Genomic DNA, 21,427 nt, shown 5'->3' with positions numbered 1-21,427 from the left:
TTTTTTAAAACGGAAGCGTAATTCCAAAACGGAACCGTAATTCCAAAACGGAACCGTAAGTTTCCAACGTGTTTTAAAGATAATATTTCAGAAGCGTTTTGGAAGCGAGATTCTGTAAGCTTCTATGAGGTTTCGATTCCGATTCCAGTTCCGAAGCGAGAAGCGGAAGACCGATAAATTCCGCGTATGATGAGAAAAAGCAACAAACTTTAAAGATTCTTTGAAGAGTAGCACAAGGTATCGGGGAGATTTTTGTGGACATATTTTTGTGACATGGCATATACCGAAAGAGTTTTGGTTGTTTGACTGTTTTGTAGAATGTTGAATTATTTTCTTCATTTTACAGTACACTAAACCACCAAAATGGCAAAATCGTTTATCGTGTATATCTGTTTTTATTTCTTAAATAACAGAAAAGTCAAAAAGTTATAAATTATTTGAAGAGTTTAATTTTTTTTTCTTATAATCTTCTTTAAAAATTAATCATCAGTTTGTAACCAATATGATAATCACACGAAAAAGGAAGATAGAAGTTGGTTTCAAAGGGCAAAAAGGAAAGATAATTATGGTGGTTATATATACTATCATGGCAAATAATTGTTAACTACAAATTTACTTCTTCGCAAGGTGGAGAAGATAAGCCCGCTACCTAATTAATAAATTAAATTTCTGCTTTAAAAGTAGGGCGTATTTAAAAGCACACTAAATGTTAATTTCAGTATTCACTTGTAGTGTTTGATATCAATCTGCTAGTAAAAACTTTCCAAATTAATAAACGCTCGCTAGACAAACTCTAAAAAATTTACTAAGAGTATCTCCAAAAAAGAACTCTATTTTGAAGTTTCTAAAACTCCATTTTTAAAATTTCAATGTGTTCTTCTCCAAAAGTAAAACTTCAAACCTAACTTCAAAATTATTTATATTTTACACTATGATCCTTATATTTGTCATAGTTGATGTAAATTCATAAAACTTCTAAAATAACTAGTACATATATATAAATATTACAGAAATATTAATTAAAAAAATTTTACACTAAGATATAAAATTATAAATAAAAGTACATAATTAAATATTAAACTGCAAGCAAATACTACATTATTCCATAAAATTATTTCCGTAATGCTCCCATATATGATCAACTAGTGCATTTCGAAGTAAGAATTAATTCTCTTTATTTTTTATTTGTAGATTACGAGCCAAAAATTGTTGAAATTGGATATCCTCATAATATACCCGCTGATAGTTTGATATCATCAAACGAAAAAATCCTTGATCTTTTAAACGAAAGTAAAACAAGCAGGCAAAAAGGTCATGAGATGATTGAATTACGACTGCAAAATGAAGCAAAAAAAGTTAGCTTTCAAAGAAGTAAAAGAGGAAAATAAAATATTGCTAAAAAACTTAGCTTCTATCGATAATGTTAATATTCGTGAATACATTCGATCTGAACAAGAAAGAATCGTACGAAAAAGACGTCAAGAGCAACAACAACAATCATCTTCGGTTACACGAAATTTGTTTGGGTAGCATTTTGGAGATTTAGGAGGTTCTGGAGCAAATTTACCAGACTATTAGTGTTGTTTTAATATTTAAATTTGAGTAATAATTATGTCTTCATGTGTCTTTTTAATAAGTTTTTATTATGGTTTTTTGTAATATTCTTGTTGTTTAATTCTACTTTTAAAATATTATAAATCTTGTTTTAAAATTTTTATTTAATTTTATGTGTAAAACTTAAATTTATAAAACAAATTTGAAATATTTATGAGATATAAAAGTTTTAAGGAATAAAACAATAAACAAAAAAATATTTAAGAATTATAAATATGATGTATAATTGTAAGGACCAAAATGCAAATAAAAAGATAAAACTTCAAATTTGAAGTTTTGAAGAGTGAAACTCTATATTTAGAGTTTCACTTTTCAAAACTTCAAATTTAAAGTTCTTTTTGGAGAGCAAAAAACTCTATATTTAGAGTTATAGAGTTTCTTTTGGAGATTCTCTAACGGAACGAAACTTAGCGAAAAAATGAAACTTACTATTTCTCTCAATTACAGAAGATGGAAATGGCTAGTAAAATGTTCAACAAAGATGAGTACAAAGTAGAATGTTTTAACTCAATAGCATTCTCTCATCCCTGGGTCTTTGAGCATACCAGTAGTGCCCAGGACACTTGAGATGCGTCCCGAGATAGTCAAGCCGAGCAAGAACTAAACCTTTTAGAGGAGTACGCTTTCTCCTCTTGATGGAATTTTTAAGATGCAGAATATATAGTGTTACTGATTTGGCTGCTGATTTCTATTGTTTGTTAAACTAATGAGACTATATATTTGAATTATATATGATTGACGAAAAATCTGAGCAAGAGAAACATCCATAGTTTAAAAGTATAGTATATTTTACTTAGGTATGTGCCATGAATAAAAATTGCATATTATATCAGTAACTGAATAGTTTGAAATAAATAAATCAGAGGCTTTTACATATTTTTTCATGAAGGCATCATTTTGAGTATTTGCTATTTATTATTTTTATGTTATAGATCAAATGGTCAGTGACAGTAAACAGTTGGCAAGAATAAGTGTTGGGACCTACGACTTGATGAACATGTTGAAGAAAAGGTCCAACACGGCAACACTTGATGTCTTCTTATAATAAACCAGAGAGTTCATATATCATTGTTCAAACACAAAGCAAAAAAGTTATCACAGAATTGAAAAGGCTGAGAGCCTTTGTAGAAATATGTACATCTCTTTCTGACTCTTAAGCTGTTGTTTACCAGGGGCTCTTCTCTATACAAGTACTGAATTACAGAATAACAAAGAGTAGCCTACATCTTTTTTTATTATATGAGAGATTAGATGTGCTTCTCCTAACTATCAGTTGTGGTTTTATAAATTTACTTAATTCTTTTTTTTTATACTAAATTCTCAACATAGAAATGTATATAAGATAATTTCTTGGTGCACATAATTCGTCACTGCAAAATTCACAACAAATTTATATCCATGGATGTCGGTGCTATATTATATATTCAAAATATTATATAATTAAAGATTCCAAAATGAAAGAAATTGATGTTTTCTGTATATTTAAAATGTGGGGAGCTACCAAAAGCAGGATCATAATTACACATTATGATAGCTCTTAATTTCATTTACTTTCTCCACCTTCTTATATCATCTTATTGTCCTACGATTGAGAGAGAGAGTGAGAGAAAGAGAATGGGGAAGAAAGAAGGGTTCTTTCTAAACAGATTAAGGGCTCATGTAAGAGTCCAACCACCGACGACTACTAGCCACCATACCTGCAGCCAAGAACCACCAAATGCATCCGCAGAGACAAAAGGAAGAAGCATAATGGTTGTGGTTGATTCTTGCTCAGAGGCTAAGAACGCTTTGCTTTGGACTCTCTCCCATTGTGCTCAGCCTCAAGACTCCATCCTTCTTCTCCATTTTCTTAAAGCTAAACCTTCTCAATCAGGTCGATTTTCTTTTTCTAATTTCCCACAAAATTGATTATTATTATTTATTTTAAATTTATGCATGATTTGTTATCTAGGGGCTCTAGCCACCGGAGGAGAAGAAACTTGTGACAAACATACAGCTTCGAAAGCTTATCAAAAAGTTTCAACCTTGAGAAACATTTGTGAGCTAAAAAGACCTGAGGTTAGTAATATGTCTCTTCATCATATACCATATATTACAAAAGAAAACAAGTTAGAAGTACCATATATTACAAAAGAAAACAAGTTAGAAGTTCAATATATAATATATATATATATATATATATATATATATATATATGTATCTTCTTGGCCATACTTTTGTGTGTCTTAAACAAGTTTTCCTACATTAATTTCTAAAAAAGGTATAAATCAATTATTTGTTGAGTTAGGTGAAGACAGAGATGGTGGTTGTACAAGGTGAGGAGAAAGGTTCGACCATAGTTAAGGAGGCAAGAGAACGTGGAGCGTCCTTACTAGTTCTAGGCCAGAAGAAACAGCATGCCACTTGGCGACTACTAATGATATGGGCCTCACAGACCCGACCCTTGACCAAAACCGACACCGTAGAGTATTGCATTAACAACGCTCCTTGTATGGCTATTGCCGTTCGCAAGAGAGGCAAGAAAGTTGGTGGATACACTCTTACAACTAAGCGTCACAAAGATTTCTGGCTTCTGGCATGACACTATTATTTACTTGTATTGTTTATCCACGTAATAATTTATAGACCTTTACTTTCTGTAAGTTGTAACCTTTACGTTTTAATGATAGTTGAGAAGTTGTGTGTGCAATTATGTGATAGTAGTTTACTTCTGCCATCATTTCTCACATTTCATTTGTTACCAAAAAATATAGTTATAATGTTTTTGTGCATATTAAAAAGAAAAAGTTTGAAATAAAAATGTTTCAATCCTATTCTATATTTCACTCTGTAATAAAAATATGGATTTATTCTCATTTACTTTTTATTTATTATTTTAAGTTTTAACTAAAGTATAAGTAGAATTCAACTCTATTATAAAGTATTATTAAAGTTACTCAAACACAAACAAAAGGAGAAAATCAAAATGTCAACTAAAAAGTACAAAAGATTCTCGAAATTTGTTCATCTACGAAGTTCTTGAACGAAACATGGCAAAGCCTGGGCTTTCCTTCAAGAACAAGAACATGCTTTCAAATCTGGACAACTAGGCAAAGGCAGGAGAGGAGTTAATGATAATACCAACCAATTATTGGTGTTCTATTCTTTCAAGTGTTTTTTTTTTTAAAACCAACAATTTGGTTTTTTGTTGGATAACTGAATTTACACGGAATCATATCATTCCAGGAATTTCGAAAAACAAAAACAACTGATTTTATAAAATCATCCATCTTTTTTGGTTCATGTTATGATAAAAATTTGTCCTTCATCCGAGCAATAAGCTTGAATGTTTCTTCTGCTTCGACCTGCTGTTTGATGTCACCTCCTGAAGCTCTGTCCGGATGAAACTTCAGAACTGCACGTTTGTAAGCTGCGTGTACCTAATTTCAAAATTGTTGGTTTCCGTCAATCTACAGTACTATGATTATACACAAAGGCAAGTTGACGAGTGTAGCTAACAGTAGGGGGAGATTGCAAGCAAACCTCTTGTGGCGGAGGAGATATTCCACCCTTAACCGGAATCCCTAAGCCTCGAAGCAAAGCTGCCATGTTGAAGCATCCGAGTTCAAGAACTTTAAGCGTTTTGGTTATTTCTGCGCGGACTTTCTCCTTCATGTTCATGCTTTCTTCCTCCTACTCAAGTTTAAGAACGCAAGTCTGTGTTAGCAAAATCAACACAAGAATCATGAGCGACCACTGAGGAAGAGTGTAAACCTTCTTCTGTGTCTCTCTCACTTCCTCTACCCTCTCCTTTTGCCTTCTTTCCATCTCCAACTGCCGCGTGTTCGCTAACTTTCTTCTCTTACGTTGCCTCTGAGCTTCTTCTGCCTACAATAATTCCACACGAATGCTGAAAAAGAGTGTAAATGGGAGCTTTCACAAATTTGAGCAGTGAGTGGTTCAAACCTGGAGCTGTAACTGCCGTTGCCTCGACTCCCATTCTTCTTCTTGTGCTTTCTTGTACTCATCTGTCTCTTTCAACATTTCTCTGTTAAGCATGACATCGATTTCAGGAGCTGTACCTTGTAGACTTTGCACTGGTTCGCTAGTAGATGGGATAGGATCAATGATCGTTTCCCTTGATTCACCTATCCCACCCTCACATCTGGCTCCATTACTTACCCCAAGCACAGGTGGCGTATCACCATCCCCATCAGAAGTGTGTGGCGGAGACGATTTTGAGGCGTCTTCTTCTTGTACAACTTCCTTGGTATAAGAATGTTCTGCTGCCTTCCTCTTTTGATTCTCTTCGGACCCCTTTTTCTTTTGATTCTCTTTGGAACACACTGAAGTTTCACATTGAACTGGCTCTGTGTCTGGCTGTTTCTCAGCTTCTTTGACACTATTTTGTTTTCTCTGTTCTTTTGACGATGTAGAATCACTTGTAGGTGATTTTGACCTTTCATGCTCAACTTGTATTCCGGGTGACAGTGAAGAAGGCTCGGCAAATAAAGATGTCTTAGGATTTCGATTATCTGTTCCAAAGAAAGTAGAAGAGGTTTCTTTCCGACCATCTGGATTTCTTGCTGTAAAGAAGGAAGTTGCTTGATCATGTTGTTCAGTCTTATTTCCACAGTGAAGATCTGAAAGACCAGCCTCCTCACTTAGACCAGCTTTACCTGATTTCTCGGTTCCAAAGAAAGTTGAATAGGTTCCTTTACAGCCATCAAAGTTTTTTGCAGAAAAGAAGGAAGCTGTTTGATCATGTTGATCTTGATCAGTTCCACTCTCACAACCAGGTCTGAAATTTGAAGGACCAGCCTCCTCGCTCAGACCAGCTTTACCTGACTTCTCGGTTCCAAAGAAAGTTGAAGAGGTTCTTTTACCCCTATGTGCATTTCTTGCGGTAAAGAAGGAAGAGGTTTGATCATGTTGTTCATTTCTACTCTCGAAACCAGGCCTGAAGTTAGTGTCACAGCGGAGATTTGAAGGACCAGCCTCCTCGCTCAGACCAGCTTTACCTGCTTTCTTCATTTTTTCCAAAAAAGCTTTCTCCCACTGCTCCCGGACCTCTCCCTGAGAACCTTCTAAAATCTCACAATCAGAACAGTCGCTCTCGGAAAACTCACTCTCAGATTCAGAATCTAACCCAAATCGAGTTCCAGAAGAGGGCATTGTCGCCTGGTTGCACTTCGTAAATCTAAACGAAGCACACTTTTCTTGAACGAATTGGCAATCATCATCATCACCATCATCCACTTCTACCGATGTGTGCATACGGCTTGAACTACTCCCATCTTTGTGAACATTCTCTGTATCCTCATCCTCATCATCATCGTCAATGCTAATCACTCTCGGCAAAACTGGCTCATCCCTGGCTCTTGATGTCTCCGGGGCTTTGCCTTTTTTGGATGCCTCAGGAAAATCAAGAATGATGACCTCATCATCGTCTACAACAATAAACTCGTTCATTATGCCATTAGCACTGCATCTTTTGGTTTGCATTCTATTACAAAAACGTGATCTAAGCTGACGTTGCTCTCCCATTGCTTGTATCGAAGTTTCAAAGCATCCGTTTTTTTTAGTACTAGTCAGAGTTGCAGTTGCAGTTGCAGAGAATCCATATAACTCAACCCACCTATTATAAGCAGAGATGAAAATAAAACAATTACATATCACTGCAGCCAGATTCAATTTCCACAAAACCATATTTTCACTAATATTCATCAAAATTGCGAAACAAAAAATCGATTTCTCACTATCATCAAAATCACTTGTGATTAGCTAAACGTTATCATAAGGTAACAACTCAAAACAAAGTGAAATCGATAACCATTCAGTACACACGCTACGAACTCTAGAAACACGATCATCGGCCTAAAGCTAACTTTCTGGAACCTTCGCGGCTGAAATTGAAACCCTAATCTAGGTTTTTAGGGTTAATCTATCGTGAAGCAGACGACGGAAACTGAATCAAAAAACGAGATTTTGAAAGCTACCCACGAATTCGAGGATCGAAGTGAGCAGAGATTTGAAGGCAATTGAACTTACCACTCGATTGCGACGGCGGAAGATTGGATTTTAGTTTCTTAAACGGAACCCTAATTTTTTTAATTTGAAATAAAAATAGAGTTTTTGGGAGAAAAAATGGGGAAAAGAAGAAGAAGGGGGATTGAGATGAAGCGTGCCTCGCACCTCAGGAGAGACGTGGTGGCTTAACGAGTCCTAGCACAGCTTGACGGCCGAATCAGACAAATGGGTATCGTTGCTTGATTGGTCTGTTTTCTGACCAAGTGTCAAACCTATGTCAACTTAAATATGTCTTTCTTCCTTCCCCGAATGGGATTAATTTTCTTACGTTCATAAGTCTTCCCTATTTCGTTATGATTTTAGTTGGGTTGAAGACCCGAGTGAGGAAATTTATATACAAATATTTTTGAGTAATTTTAATATAGATACTTAGAATTGTAGAATTTTATAAAGCTAATTGTCCCTAGAAAACTTCAAAATTTGTTTTGAAGTTCCTCATTTGATAAAGAAAAAACTCATTATACTTTCTTTCATTGATTCATATATTCATTTTTAAAAATAAATTATTATTGAGATGCTATATATCAATGTAGTCTTCTTTTCTTGGTTTTCAGTGCAGTATACCTTAGATGATTTTTGTGATAATGTAGGTTTGAAAAAAATTAGGTGCTATATGTCAAATTATTATTTTTTTTGGTTGATAAAATGCATTATACTCAGTAGGAACTCGGGGAAGGCCATATTTTATGCCTTTTATAGGTTTTGTTATGTCCAAAGTTATTAAATATATATTTACAAAATATTTACTTATCAGTAGCTAAGGTTTAAAAATGAATTTTACCAAAAAAAATATAAATTTTTTAACTGAATATTGTTATTCCAAATTAAAAACATAAGCGTATTTTTCATTGTCAAACGTGTTCTTGGACGATCATAACATTTTGATTCTTAATTATTTTTGTTAGTTGGTTAACATATGTTTTCATTAATATCATTATTACTGTAATTAAAATTAATAACAGGGGATATTTGTTTTCTAATGTAGTAGTTAGTATGAAATAATATATTTCAATACATTTTTGTTTAATTTATCAAATATGTAAAATGGACTGATAGGAAAGCAGTGAAACATTATTTCTAATGTTGTAGTTAATATGAAATATTATATTTAAAAAGCCTAATCTTTGTTCAACTAGATGTTCCTTTACATTTCAATCTAATTAGGTCTTAATGTTTGCCAGTAATACTCACTTTTAAGTCCAGTCAAAAGCTATTTCGTCTGCATTTTATTTAGCGGTTAATTTGGTGAATAACGTAAATGAAAGTAGAAATGAAGAAAATATCATTGGTTTGACATAATTAGATAACTAACACTTATGATCTAAGTTATCCGGTTATATCTCTCTTTTACAGTTATCCAGTTTCATAAGGAGGTAGAGTTGATGACATCAACAATTTGAGACATAGACAAAATTTACCGTTCACTATTCATTCTAGAAGCAATATAAATCATCCACGTCTCACTCATACTTACCGCATACGTAGTTAGTGTGTTTAGTATATGCGTGGATAAAAATAGAACATTTTTCATTAGATGGTATATTCCATTTGCTAAATATTGTAAATCCATATCGATAACACGTAACAATCGCATAGTGAAAAAAATGAATGCAAACCTAAACTTCACCCTACCCTTTAAATACTAAACCTTACACGATACTCACTAAACTCTAAATCCAAATATAAATCCTAAACACGAAAGCCATAAACCCTAAACTTAAGTATCAAAATTTGGAAATAGTATATTATCTAATATTAAACTGTACTATATAAATATAGTTATACAATATATTTAGACTTGTAAACTAGAAAGTGGTAAATGATGAATTTGCCAAACAATATGGTGATAGTAGTACCAATTGTACATATGTAGGCGACTGAGGCGAAGTAACAAGAAGTATATATGTTCATCAATATCAATGAAAAATAGAGATCTAAGTGTTATTCCATTTCTTGCAAATAATATGGAAATACAAAAACCAATCCATACAAGAACCGTTCCATACTATATATTTAATTTGCTACCACTGGATCAATGAAAGACGTAAAGGCTGATAAGGACAAATCATCCTTAGCGGACAATTCTGAAAAAAAAAAACAGAATATGGAAATAGAGGTTTAGATGCAACTACTTTTTGGATTTCTTAGAATTATCACCGACCAAATAAACGCCATTGGAAAAGAAATAACAGAAAAAAATTAGTGGCAAATATAAAAGTTAAAGAAAAGACTGAGATTCAATTGTTTCTCATAACAAAAATGGAGGTTTGAGAAGATGCGAAAAAAAGAAAGAGAAAAGAGTTTATCCGGTAAGTTTAGAAGAGTAGTTTTGTATATATTTCATAAAATATATTGAATATCTTAGTCAACTTTTTATTTAGTTAGGTACTTAATTATAATTTTTTTTGTTATATATACAATGCAATTTCTCTTTTCTTTATGGTCCAAATATTATTGCCTCAAAACGTCTTTGGTCTGTTCCAGCTCTAGAGATCCTTGTGCTTCACTTGTTCAGCCTCTGGCTGGTTACTTTGTCATGCTAACTTGCTAACCAGAGTTTAATTGTTTTATATCGTATCCTATAAAATCATATCCCATATGTGTTGATAATTATGTTTGGTGAATGCTTCATTACAAATTTAATTATATTACTAAGATAAAATCTAATTTCCCAAACTGAGAAATTCTAAAAATTATATACGAACACAAGTACTATCAAAGATTGATCATTGATCAATGTAATCTTGTCTGATGATCTTGTCAAAACAATGATACTGGTTCAAAATTGCTTGTAGACGCCATGATGGATAAAAAACACTTGGTGGGATATTGTATCATTGGAAAAGATAATTAGATGCTCACTGTATGTACAAATATTAATCAATAATGTTAACAAAATCATCAAGTACCAAGAAAGAAGAGAGGACGATCATCATCATCTGAAAAGAGACAATGACATATTTGAAGCTAGATGATGAAAAAAATTCAGATAAAAACCAAAATGATCAAAAGGATAAATATAATATCAATGAGAACATTCTCAGTACATGAAAAATATAAGAAGAGACCGGAAGAGAAGAGAGTCAATGAGAGGTGGTGGAGGGATTAGGTTGAAGCATTGAAGGAAGGACGAGAGGGGACAGTAGAGGGATTGGATCTGTGCCGTTCTGACACAACGCAGAAGTGGAGACACCGGTCGCAGAAGGAGGTTCTGCAGAAGGAGGAGGTCTTGGTGGTAATGAGAGAGGACATGGAGCTCTTCTCTGAAGCCGCCGGCAGCTTTGAGATCGCCGGAAAATGGAGTCGTCTTTGTGAAAACTCATCTCAAAACCTGGAAACGGATCACCTTTACGTCCTGATTCCTCCATTTCTTGATTCTTGAATTATTAATATATCAAGAAAATCTTTGGGTGTGTGTGTGTGGATTGGTGTTTGTGTTTGTGTTTGCGATGTTGATGCTAAGTTGGTATTTATTTATGTTTTATTAAGGTTTTAAATCTGATTATATATAGGCAGACGATTGGGAAAATAGGGGTTGCTTAGCTTGAGGATTGAAATACAGTAAATAATTTTTTAAAAAAATAAAGTAATTTTTTTGAATGGATAACAATAACAAATCAATAATATCTCTTTCCATAAGAAAAGAAAGTAAAAATAGAAATAGGGTGGAAGTGTGGTGGTTGTGTGGTGCGTGTATTGACTCAATATGGCAAACAAACAAACAAAAAGAATCAAATCAAGCAAAATTAGTCAACGGTCAATAGATTGGTTATGAATCAGATCTATTATCAACTATGTTTTCTGTTTTTTTCCTATATGTTATATTTAGTGTTACATTAATAAATAAGGACTGAATTTGGCATGAGGAATGCGTTATTGTTGTTGTAATAAACATGTGACCGCGTATGGCTGTGATTTTAGCTAGTTCTTCTAGAGAAATGTCTCTGTCCAAAATGGTTTTCATATTGTTTTGAAAGACAAAGTGTAAATCCTATGAAAGACAAAGTGTAAATCCTATACATATAATAAAATAATTAGCGTAAGTAAGGCCTAACATATAGATATCAAGCTGATGCCTATAGATTTTTGAACTCAACTACATAAATTACTCAAATGCATGTGTAGTCCAGCAGTGAAAATAGGCAATAATCTGCAGCTCATAAATTAAAATATGAAGACAAAATCACTGAAACTTATAAAGATTTCCTCTGCCATGAAGTATCCTCATGCTAAGGGAGGCGAGCCACATGCTAAAGTGTTAGTTTAGTATGTGTTTGTGAGAAAGTTTAGATTAAAAAAGAGATGTACGTAACATGTAAAATTAACAATGAATGTGAAAAACTGGGCGGTGTTAGAATATGGAATTTTATTAAGTCTTTTTTGTGGTGGGGAGGTTTATCTATGTCGGTCTCTCCATGTGATTCGCGAATCTATTACACACACCATCGACATGGTTTCAGTAAACACGCCCCATAAAGTTTTCAGTGACAATACTTCACACCCTCACATGTTCCTCTTATTAGATCTTTCTTGTCTCCTATATTAATCGAACCTTTTTCTGTTAATTTCCATTTTTAAACAATTTCTTAATAAGTTGATTGATCCAAATATTTCATCTTTTTGGTAAGATTGTATTTAAATAAATCAGAATTTAATAATCATTAACTTTTATTTCAGTAAATTAATGCCACTTGCATTAATATAGGAATGATGTATCTATTTTGGGAGAATTTGAACTAATTTGATTTTTGATGAGTTCTTAAGATATTTTTGGGTAAATTATGAAAAATGATCTAATTTAATCATACCATTCTATAATCCTACATAAAACTAAGAAATTTAGATTTTTATATTCTTAACTTAAAACACTTTAAATCACGACAAAATCCATATATAAAATTCACTATTTAAAATATTTTCAAAAATAATAATCTGTAATATACATTTTTAATTTATAAGTTTAATAATTTCATTTTTTTAAATAATAAATTTATATTTAAATAACTGGATATTTGATATTTTACTTTAAATATTTTTAAATTTCAGACTGATTACTTTCCTAGGTTTTTTTAGTTTCAAATTGTGATTATGATCCTAAATATTTTCTGTATGAAAAAAAAAACAGATTAATATACAAAAACAATAATGGAATTCTGCACAATTTTTCTTATAGGCTTCTAATACCATTGATACTCTTAACTTTTATGGACGAATCGTTTGGTGTGAATGACGCTCCACCAACATCTCAACTTTGAGTTATTTGGATGAACACAATGACTACCTTGTTGACATTTTCCAAACACTTTCTCAGCTTAAATACAATGTCTCTCACATATACAAAATCAGTATCTAAAGGCCAATGAAAAAAGTGTAATTATACAACTTTTGAAGTAGCTATTGTCTTCCAACAAGGATGAGTGGGTCTAATGGATAAAACTCTTGAACTACTAAGTATATATTTCGAATCCCAATCTCTTACTTTCTAAAAAGTCAAATTACATGATATGGAGCTACCATGAAAAGTGTAAGTGCTTATGACCCCCAAACCTCCTGATCCTTTGAAAATTAGCTATTATCTGAAAAAACTGGTTATTTTAAGTGTAGACTGTAGATAGTATGAAAACCAACTCTTAAATCAGGGATCAAAATTGGGCAGAAGTCCTTTGGAATTATCCAATAATGAAATTATTCACCCACCACAATTATGTCCTTCATAGTTTATTTTCATATAGTATTGTTTAAGGTCATGAATACTTTAATTTGTCATTAACATTTTAGGCTACAACATCTGAAGAAGATTTAAAATGGAGATAATTATGAGAAGTTGATACTATATACAGAGGAGGTTGACACTTAAAACACTTTAGTCATGACATCAACTTAAACCCTTTTGTCTTTTTTCCCTACCCAACGTTGGATCCTAGACCAAGAATTAAGGTTATGCCTGGTGATACATTTACAGATTCTTCTCAAGTTTAAAGAAGCAGTTAAAAACCTAGTGGAGACTTAACCTCAAAGTTCTAAACCAAGATGTGTCTTCAAGAGTAGGACCGAACCAAGCCAAAGTTGACGAAAGATTTAGACTTGAAGAGACCCCCAAAGAGAAACCTTGTCGGTGATTCTTGGGAAGGCGGTTTCTCTCTTTGTTGTTGTTCTTTAGGCTTGTTCTTAACTTTGAGGAGAGTTTTGCCTATGGTTTGTCTTATGGAATCTATAGTCTTGGCATCGATTGAGTAGCCAGATGCATCGCTGACATAGAATGTGTTCACAGCTTTGCCTCCTTTGGTTTTCACTTCAGCTCTCGTGACCGTTAGACTGTTTTCGCGGAAAATCCTAGTCACATTTGATAACAAGCCTACTCGATCTGTAGTGCACAGCTCCAACTTCAATCCCTGAGAAGAAGACACTCATATTCAGTTACAGTTTACAAAAAAGAAAGAGTAAACAACAGAAACAATGGTTTTCTACCTCAGACACTCTTCTTTTGATAGCTGCTTCAAGACATTGTATGACTCTTTGCTTCTCCGCCTCTGATTTTACAGGAGACCCATCTATGTGTCTCACATAATACTCCTGAAATGCCTCCGTGCCTTCAGTATCAACGCTTCCATGGAAAACCACATACTGCATATCAGTCAAAGTGCAGACAGTGTCGAACAGAAGCTTTGGTCTGTCTTTACATCTAACCGTGACCACAGAGTAGTCCTTATCAAGCCAATTATCAACACAAACATCTGGTCTTTGCCTTTCATCTTGAACGTTGGAGGAATCGTCGTCCACCATCACACCGTTCTCATAGTCTCTATCTTCAAACATCATCTGATGAAGCCTCCTATCAGTGTGGACCTCCCCTTGAGAAACAACCGTTTTGGCTTCCTTTGGTGTGTTGCTTCCCTTGAGCACATTCCTGAGAAGGCTCTTGATCCGTGAGAGCCTCTCTGGATCAGAAACGGCGGAACCGGTTAAGTCATCTGTCACCTCCATCACAGCAGCTGCTCTTGTGTTGTGTGTCCAGACCTCGGCGTTTAGGACACTGCATTTGAGGTGGGTCAGGACTGCTGTCAGTTCAGACAGCAGACCTGGTCTGTCACAACCGGTTAACTCGATAACCGTGCTGTCTGTTGATGGTATGACACCAACAGATCTCAAGGAAGTGGAGAAGCAAGCTTCAGGGCCAAGAGACTGAGAAATTAACAAAAGCATACTCATTAGACTCATTTACACATATAAAAGAAGAAGAGAAAACAAATCCTGTTAAAAGAAAACTCACTTTTTGGATGTAGTCAAGAACAACTTCATCAGTGACTTTGTTCCCATCTTGGTGAGTGACATTAAATACTGCCAAAGTGGATACATAAGATTAGATTCAATTCCTTGTTCATAAGCAAGAAATTTCTAAAAAGAGACAAGCATTACCATCCATGAACCAACCACCATCAGAGGATATGTAAGCTTTGGTGATAGTGAGGTCAAGATCAGTGAGGATTTGCACAACTTCAAGTAGAATCCCATATTCATTTGCACTATCCACCTGACAAACATCACAAACCCCAAAGAATATGTGTAAGCAAAACAAAAGTTTCAGACTTTATATGTTAGATATATAATAAACCTTTTATTGATATAACCAGCAAATTGAAAAATAAAGAAAAAGTACCCTTATCACAGTTGCCTCCTTGCAAGAGTCATTATCAATAACAACCCTAACAAACAAAAAACAGAGGTTTTATCCAAAACCATATCAGATAATGGTTTTTAATTTTATATAAAAATAAATAGAAAAGGAGAGACAAGTTGTAAGTAATACCTGGGTGGGTTCATTCTTCTAATGAGCTTCTCATACTCATCATCCATATCTTGTGAAAAACTCATGCTAACATCTGCCATCAAAACCCATAAAAACAGTTATAGACTATTGTAATTTCAAGAAACCCCCAAAAACAAAAAAAAAAATTAAATCCATAGACAAAGGAAGTTTCTTTCTGATAAAACCCATTTAAAGAAAACAAGAAAAACTCTCATCTTCTCTGTTTTCTTGTGTAGTAATAAAAGAGAGACAAAGCACAGCTACCATAGAAAATTACAAGTCATATGTAACTACATAACAAAATAATGAACAAAGATCCCACCGACATCACTTAACTGTGAAAAGCTAACAGAGAAACCCATAAGAAGAAGAAGAAGAACCGTTAATGGAAGTTCTTGGTCCAAAGAAAGAAACTGAAACGAGTCAACAATGAGAGAAAGAAGACGTACCCATTACTATTCCCTTTTGGGGTATTGACTCTCAACACTACAGAAAAAAAATGAAAGTGGTTTCAGTAACTTTCGTAGAGGAGAAGATGGAGAAAGAGCTGCATATATAATGGAGAAAGATCTTTTCACTCTCTCGAGAGTATTATTACTTTAACTACTCAAGAAATTAAAAAAGGAAATTAATCTGACACGATTCTCCCATAAACCAGCAACTCAAAGAAAAAAAAAGAGAAACTTTCTTTACATTATTTTTTTTTTCTTCCCTTTCCCGCGGCTTGGTGTTCTTATTATACGGTGAAGGAGGAGAAGAAAAGAGGGGTGAACTGTAACTCTCGGCGTATGTTAGCCACGTGCCGCACCTTTCTCTTAATTTTTTGAAACACCGAATGGCTAATATGCGCGTATGTGTTATCATCTCTTTGTTACTTTCTTTTTAACCACGTGATGGTAAATTAATACTCTCAACGTCTCCTCTAATCTATCACCCAAAGTTCTCGGAGCGAAAGTGAAAATAATAAATTTACTGTTTCGAGTTCTAAGCCGATTCTAAAGATTCGTAAACGTTAGATTGGATCGTAATTTAAAGATTCTTGTAAAAAAAAATAATAATCTTTAATCTTTGTAAGAACCATTGTGAAAGAGATTCACGATTCGTATATATTCTGTCGAATATATATTAAATATAGAATGCGCCATAAATCGTTCTAGAATATTTACTTTTTTCATAATTTAAGCACCAAAAGGAATAATATAATAGTTATTTCCATTTCATATCGAGAAAAAGAACAAGTGAAAATCTTATATATTAAAACAACTTTCATTCATGTGTGATTTTTAAAAAAATAGATTTAATGGACATATTCCTAGAAACTCATGTTACATTTAAATCTAATCTTATCATTTAAATTTTGGGCCTACCAGAAATTTTTATTGGGCTATCAATAATTTGATTTAAACAACAGATGATCCATTGGATTTATGGATAGTATAAATTAAATATATATAATTTAATATTGTAATACTATACCTCTATATGCTAAATATTTAAATATTTATCGATGTTAACTTTTAAAATTATAAAGATTTTTTTTTTAAATAACAAAAATCATATTATCTAACCATGATTAATTTTTACTACCTTAAACCAATGAAAACAAATTTTAAACTATATAGTTTATTTTAAAAATTAAACAAAAACTAAATGTTTAATTATTTACTCGATAATATAAATCTATGAAACGGAAAGTTTAATTTTTTAAAAACTTTATAAATTTGTGAAATGTTACAATATCTTTGAATATGACAATAAAACAATATTTTACTAATCTTTATATATATAGTTACGATTTAAATAATGAAATAATAATCTAAAAATATATGTATAGAAGAAAATACAAATACATGTGAAAGTTTGAAACAATTTATTCAATGAAAAAAATATACAGTAAACTTATTACGTTTTAAAAATTGATAGATGTTTTAAAAATCGATAGACACATATATATTATAATATATACCAATTTAGAATTGAAAACAAAATATTTATATAAAAATAAATAAAAACAAAAATCCGCGCGGATCGAGATCTAGTGTGTTTTTTAAATAGCGCCACTATGGAATATGATACCGTATCAAATTATTGTGTAACGTTTGTTTTCCTTATATATCAAAAATCACACGAGAGTGAGAAAAACGCTGAATATAATATGGAATAACTAGTAAAACCTCCAAAACATACTAATTTATCAAAAGAGACCCTCAAGTGCAGAAACAATAGTAACTAGATCTCGATCCGCGCAGATGTTTGTTTTCATTTATTTTTATATAAACATTTTGTTTTCAATTCTAAATTGGTATATATTATAATGTATATGAGGTGTTTCTATCACTTTTTAAAACATAATATTTTTAACGTATATTTATTTTTATTGAATTGGTTGTTTGAAACTTTCACAAGTTATTAAAAAATTAAACTTTTAGCTTCATAGATTTATATTGTCGAGTATATTAAGGTTATTCAAACATAATAATATTAGAGTATACTTGTTCTCCATCAAATAGATTGTTTCAAACTTTCACATGTGTTTATTTCTTCTTATATATTCTTTTGTTTGTTTGATTAGTATTTCATTATTGAATAAATAAATAGAAATAGAATTTAGAAAATATTAAAATATTATATCTCCAAAGATAATCAAACATTTCACAAAATGAGCTAAATACAAAAGACAAATCAATGTGAAATCAGTTTAGTTTTAAAAATGTACCTGTAAAAATCTCGAGAAATATTTTTGCTCCTTGCAGTCTCTTTCAAATACGATGGTACATGATATGAAAGTAAAAATTGATAACAGAGTTTTCAGACTATTTTTTTTGCTTGGAAATGATTGATAGTTATTTAGTTCCTATAATGTAGCAATATTGTGTTATAAACATATTATTTAGTTCCTATAATCTAGAAAGTGAGTTAGTTAGACCTATAATAATGATAAGACTAAAAATTAAATGTAACATGACTTTCTAGTAATATGTTTATTTGGTCCATTTTAAAAAAAAAATCACATATGAATCAAGGTTGTGCCTTCTGTTTTAATATATAAGATATATAAGATGGCCAAAAATGGGTAATATTTGTGCTTACATATTGAACGTTGATCGTGTATTTAATAATGCAATTAAACCCAGTGTAGTTAAGTAAACATAATTGTGTTACAACGTAACAGATCAACAGTTTCGTCTGAAGATTCTCTAAATGTAATTATAGAATTAACTACAATCAAGATTCAATAACGAAGGAAGGCTATATAACGCTTACGGAGTTACAGTAGTAACAGAGGAGGAATGTACTCTTCCTTACGTACTATTGACCGTACCATCACATCTCTTTCCTAATATTCCCATTCAAAGTTATGATATATTTTTATAAAAAGGGTATATTATTATTCTTTTATATTCTTTTTTTTTAAGGTAACCGCGGGTTTCCGGCGACCGTGGTCAACCGACTATTCCCGCGAGGCCCACGGCACTCCACGTATTCTTGGGATTTAACCCTAGCCCGGTGACCAGCGGAACTCGAACTGCGGGTACCGTATTGGAGGTTTTCCCCTCAAGTACCACTAGCCCAAGGCCGCTGGTTTATTCTTTTATATTCTTACTCTATCTTTGGTACATAGACCGTATCATAAATAAAGGAATGCATGAGATTTGAAACCCCGTGCATTTTTCTTGTTCTTTAACAACTGAAACTATAAAATTTAGTTGTGTGAGTTTTATACACATCATCTGTGTTCAATTTTTCTTCCAAAAACTGGTTTCTTTTAACAAATACTATTATTCCCTAGCGATGATTGGACTGATATTCTTTGAGGACCAAAAATCATATTTTCGTAGTATATGCTAATGTTCAAAAAAATCATTAGACGGTAATTAGATGTTTTATAGAGAACTAGCGCTTAAATGTTGCTTATACCGATTTTTTATCCTTTAAAAAAACAATGTTTCGCTTATTATTGATTATCGCCTAGTCAAGCTCCATTTGTAAAACGTTGGTATGTACAATGATTCCTTGAGCAGAACGGTACATTATCATGATTGAAAATGCATATTGGTGAATGGGGATAGTGTTGAACAGTTCTTGTTAGTTAAGAATATTAATCTTAAGATGTAATATGTTGTTCAAGAAAATGTATATATAAATATATAACAAACTAGTAGATTGCTTCATTTCAACAATATAAAACACGTGGGATTGAAACAATCCAAAAATTGCCGACAAAATTAAAAGAATCACGGGAAAAAATTTAATCAAAATCTTAACAAGATTTAAATGGGTTTTGAGACATTGAGAAGAAAAAACAAGTAGCAAGTAGTAGTAACTAGAGTTAGAGAGTGGCCAGAGGCATGGGTTAAGAAAAAAGCCAAAAGGGAACAAGTAGCGGCCAACCGAATTAAATGGAGGACTTGGGGGTTTTAGATGCAAGAGTCACATGGTTTGGCAAAGCCTCGTGCTGCTGCATCAGCCGGGTCTAGGAATCTGGTGCGGTCGAACCTACTTTTCTCTTACCGTGTTCCTTCGCCTCCTCTGATTTTTTCACCCCACGTTTTGTGTACTCTCCCCACTTGATCATCTCCAAGTTGATAATGTCTTAATTTTAAAGATTCGTTTATTATTTCAAAAAATAATTACATGTACTCTTACAAGTTGCATCTCTTAGATAACGTGCATTATTAGAGTAAAAGCACTAATCTACATCATCAGTTTCGTAGTGTGGGTTTTTTGTTTGATTCAGTAAGATTTGGACTGAAAACCATATTTTTTGGGGGCTATTGACAAGAACCGGTTGCTAAATTTTCTCTAGCACCCACTGAGACCGGAAACTAACGCTTACATCTATATTATTAAAATTGAAGTATGTTTCCTATCGTTTACAAGTATAGATAGTAGTATAAATGAGAATTGTTATAAACATGTATAGCAGTATAAAAATGCATAATGTCCTTCTATTAATTTCATTAATATAATCACGTTAATTGTTTTACCATATTTCATTTAGTTTAACAATTTCATTAATTATATTACCTTAACAATAAATCACATCATTAGTTATATTACTATAATAATAGTGCAAATTTTTATTTATTAGTTAATCAACATTAATTTTGTGTCAATTATAAGACCAAATATCTAAAATAAATGGGTTTTGCATTTGGTTAAACGTTCAGTTTAGTTTGTTTTACTAAAACTTTTTTTAATTTCGATCGGTGGAAAATTATGTAGCCAAAAACATAATTCAACGACATGTTTTTATGAATAAAATATCAACTTAAATCAAAATAATTAAAATGTATTACATTTATTGTCACTTAATTTTCACTCCATATAATTATTTTACTAAATAAAAAAAAAACTTTTTTTATTTCACTTATTTTAGCCAAATACATCGAAAGAGTTCTTTTTATTAGTTTATAAGAATCAGTTAGGTATGAACAATGACTATCCATTTAGGTGGGGGTTGCCCTTTTCGGATATCTTTTTTTTTTTTGAAATTAGCCTCCCCCTTGAATATTATAAATTTATGTGTGAGTTTTAAGTTGAGTCCTTCTGGGTCTGAATGAGTTTGGTTCTGATGTATAAGAACCTAAAAATATCTTAATAACAAATGTATATGAAATGAATTCAGATATTTGTACCAAAAATAACCATATTACCTGATTCGGTCTAGGTCTTTTTAATAAAATTAGTTATATTACGAGTCATTTAAAATATATAACACTAATAAAAATATAAATATCAATGTATAAAAATGTAAAAACCAATATCTGCGCGGGTGCGCATATCAATCTCTAGTCTATATTATTAAAACTGAAGTACCTTTTGAAATTGTTTGAAAATAATGATAGCAGTATAAATGAGAATTATTTGGAAAAAAATTGATAGCATTATAAAAAAGAAGTATAGTGTCATTTTAGTAATTTTATTAATATAATT

At 32.3% G+C, this 21,427-nt stretch overlaps 4 protein-coding genes across 6 annotated transcripts; 1 reads left to right on the top strand and 3 right to left on the bottom strand.

Moving 5' to 3' along the window:
* The first annotated feature begins 2,758 nt into the window (after window positions 1-2,758).
* Window positions 2,759-4,340, top strand: LOC106298653. Of its 2 annotated transcripts, none has more exons than XM_013734794.1 (3): window positions 2,759-3,487; window positions 3,575-3,672; window positions 3,902-4,340. In XM_013734794.1, the coding sequence occupies exons 1-3, from the start codon at window positions 3,142-3,144 to the stop codon at window positions 4,193-4,195; spliced, it is 738 nt and encodes a 245-aa protein (XP_013590248.1). In that variant the 5' UTR covers window positions 2,759-3,141; the 3' UTR covers window positions 4,196-4,340. The 2 variants fall into 2 exon arrangements, with proteins under 2 accessions (XP_013590248.1, XP_013590247.1); XM_013734793.1 differs by having other exon boundaries at window positions 2,917-3,487; window positions 3,566-3,672.
* Window positions 4,341-4,721: 381 nt separating this feature from the next.
* On the bottom strand, window positions 4,722-7,867 carry LOC106300742 (J domain-containing protein required for chloroplast accumulation response 1). The gene is made up of 5 exons (XM_013736950.1): window positions 7,645-7,867; window positions 5,560-7,231; window positions 5,368-5,481; window positions 5,137-5,286; window positions 4,722-5,033 (listed from the first exon to the last, which is right to left on the bottom strand). The coding sequence occupies exons 2-5, from the start codon at window positions 7,138-7,140 to the stop codon at window positions 4,899-4,901; spliced, it is 1,980 nt and encodes a 659-aa protein (XP_013592404.1). The 5' UTR covers window positions 7,141-7,231; window positions 7,645-7,867; the 3' UTR covers window positions 4,722-4,898.
* Window positions 7,868-10,497: 2,630 nt separating this feature from the next.
* On the bottom strand, window positions 10,498-11,161 carry LOC106299316. Its single transcript, XM_013735426.1, has one exon. It carries the CDS (start codon window positions 11,049-11,051, stop codon window positions 10,767-10,769), a length of 285 nt encoding a protein of 94 aa, XP_013590880.1. The 5' UTR covers window positions 11,052-11,161; the 3' UTR covers window positions 10,498-10,766.
* Window positions 11,162-13,477: 2,316 nt separating this feature from the next.
* Window positions 13,478-16,186, bottom strand: LOC106296504 (ACT domain-containing protein ACR4). Of its 2 annotated transcripts, XM_013732650.1 has the most exons (8): window positions 16,089-16,180; window positions 15,940-15,976; window positions 15,491-15,563; window positions 15,341-15,386; window positions 15,100-15,214; window positions 14,954-15,021; window positions 14,152-14,865; window positions 13,722-14,075 (listed from the first exon to the last, which is right to left on the bottom strand). In XM_013732650.1, exons 2-8 carry the CDS (start codon window positions 15,941-15,943, stop codon window positions 13,722-13,724), a joined length of 1,374 nt encoding a protein of 457 aa, XP_013588104.1. In that variant the 5' UTR covers window positions 15,944-15,976; window positions 16,089-16,180. The 2 variants fall into 2 exon arrangements, with proteins under 2 accessions (XP_013588103.1, XP_013588104.1); XM_013732649.1 differs by having other exon boundaries at window positions 13,478-14,075; window positions 15,940-16,186.
* Between the last annotated feature and the right edge of the window lie 5,241 nt (window positions 16,187-21,427).

Source organism: Brassica oleracea, chromosome C6 (assembly GCF_000695525.1).
Source record: "Brassica oleracea var. oleracea cultivar TO1000 chromosome C6, BOL, whole genome shotgun sequence".
NCBI classification, from domain to species: domain Eukaryota; kingdom Viridiplantae; phylum Streptophyta; class Magnoliopsida; order Brassicales; family Brassicaceae; genus Brassica; species Brassica oleracea.
This window is presented reverse-complemented; position numbering and strand designations above follow the sequence as displayed.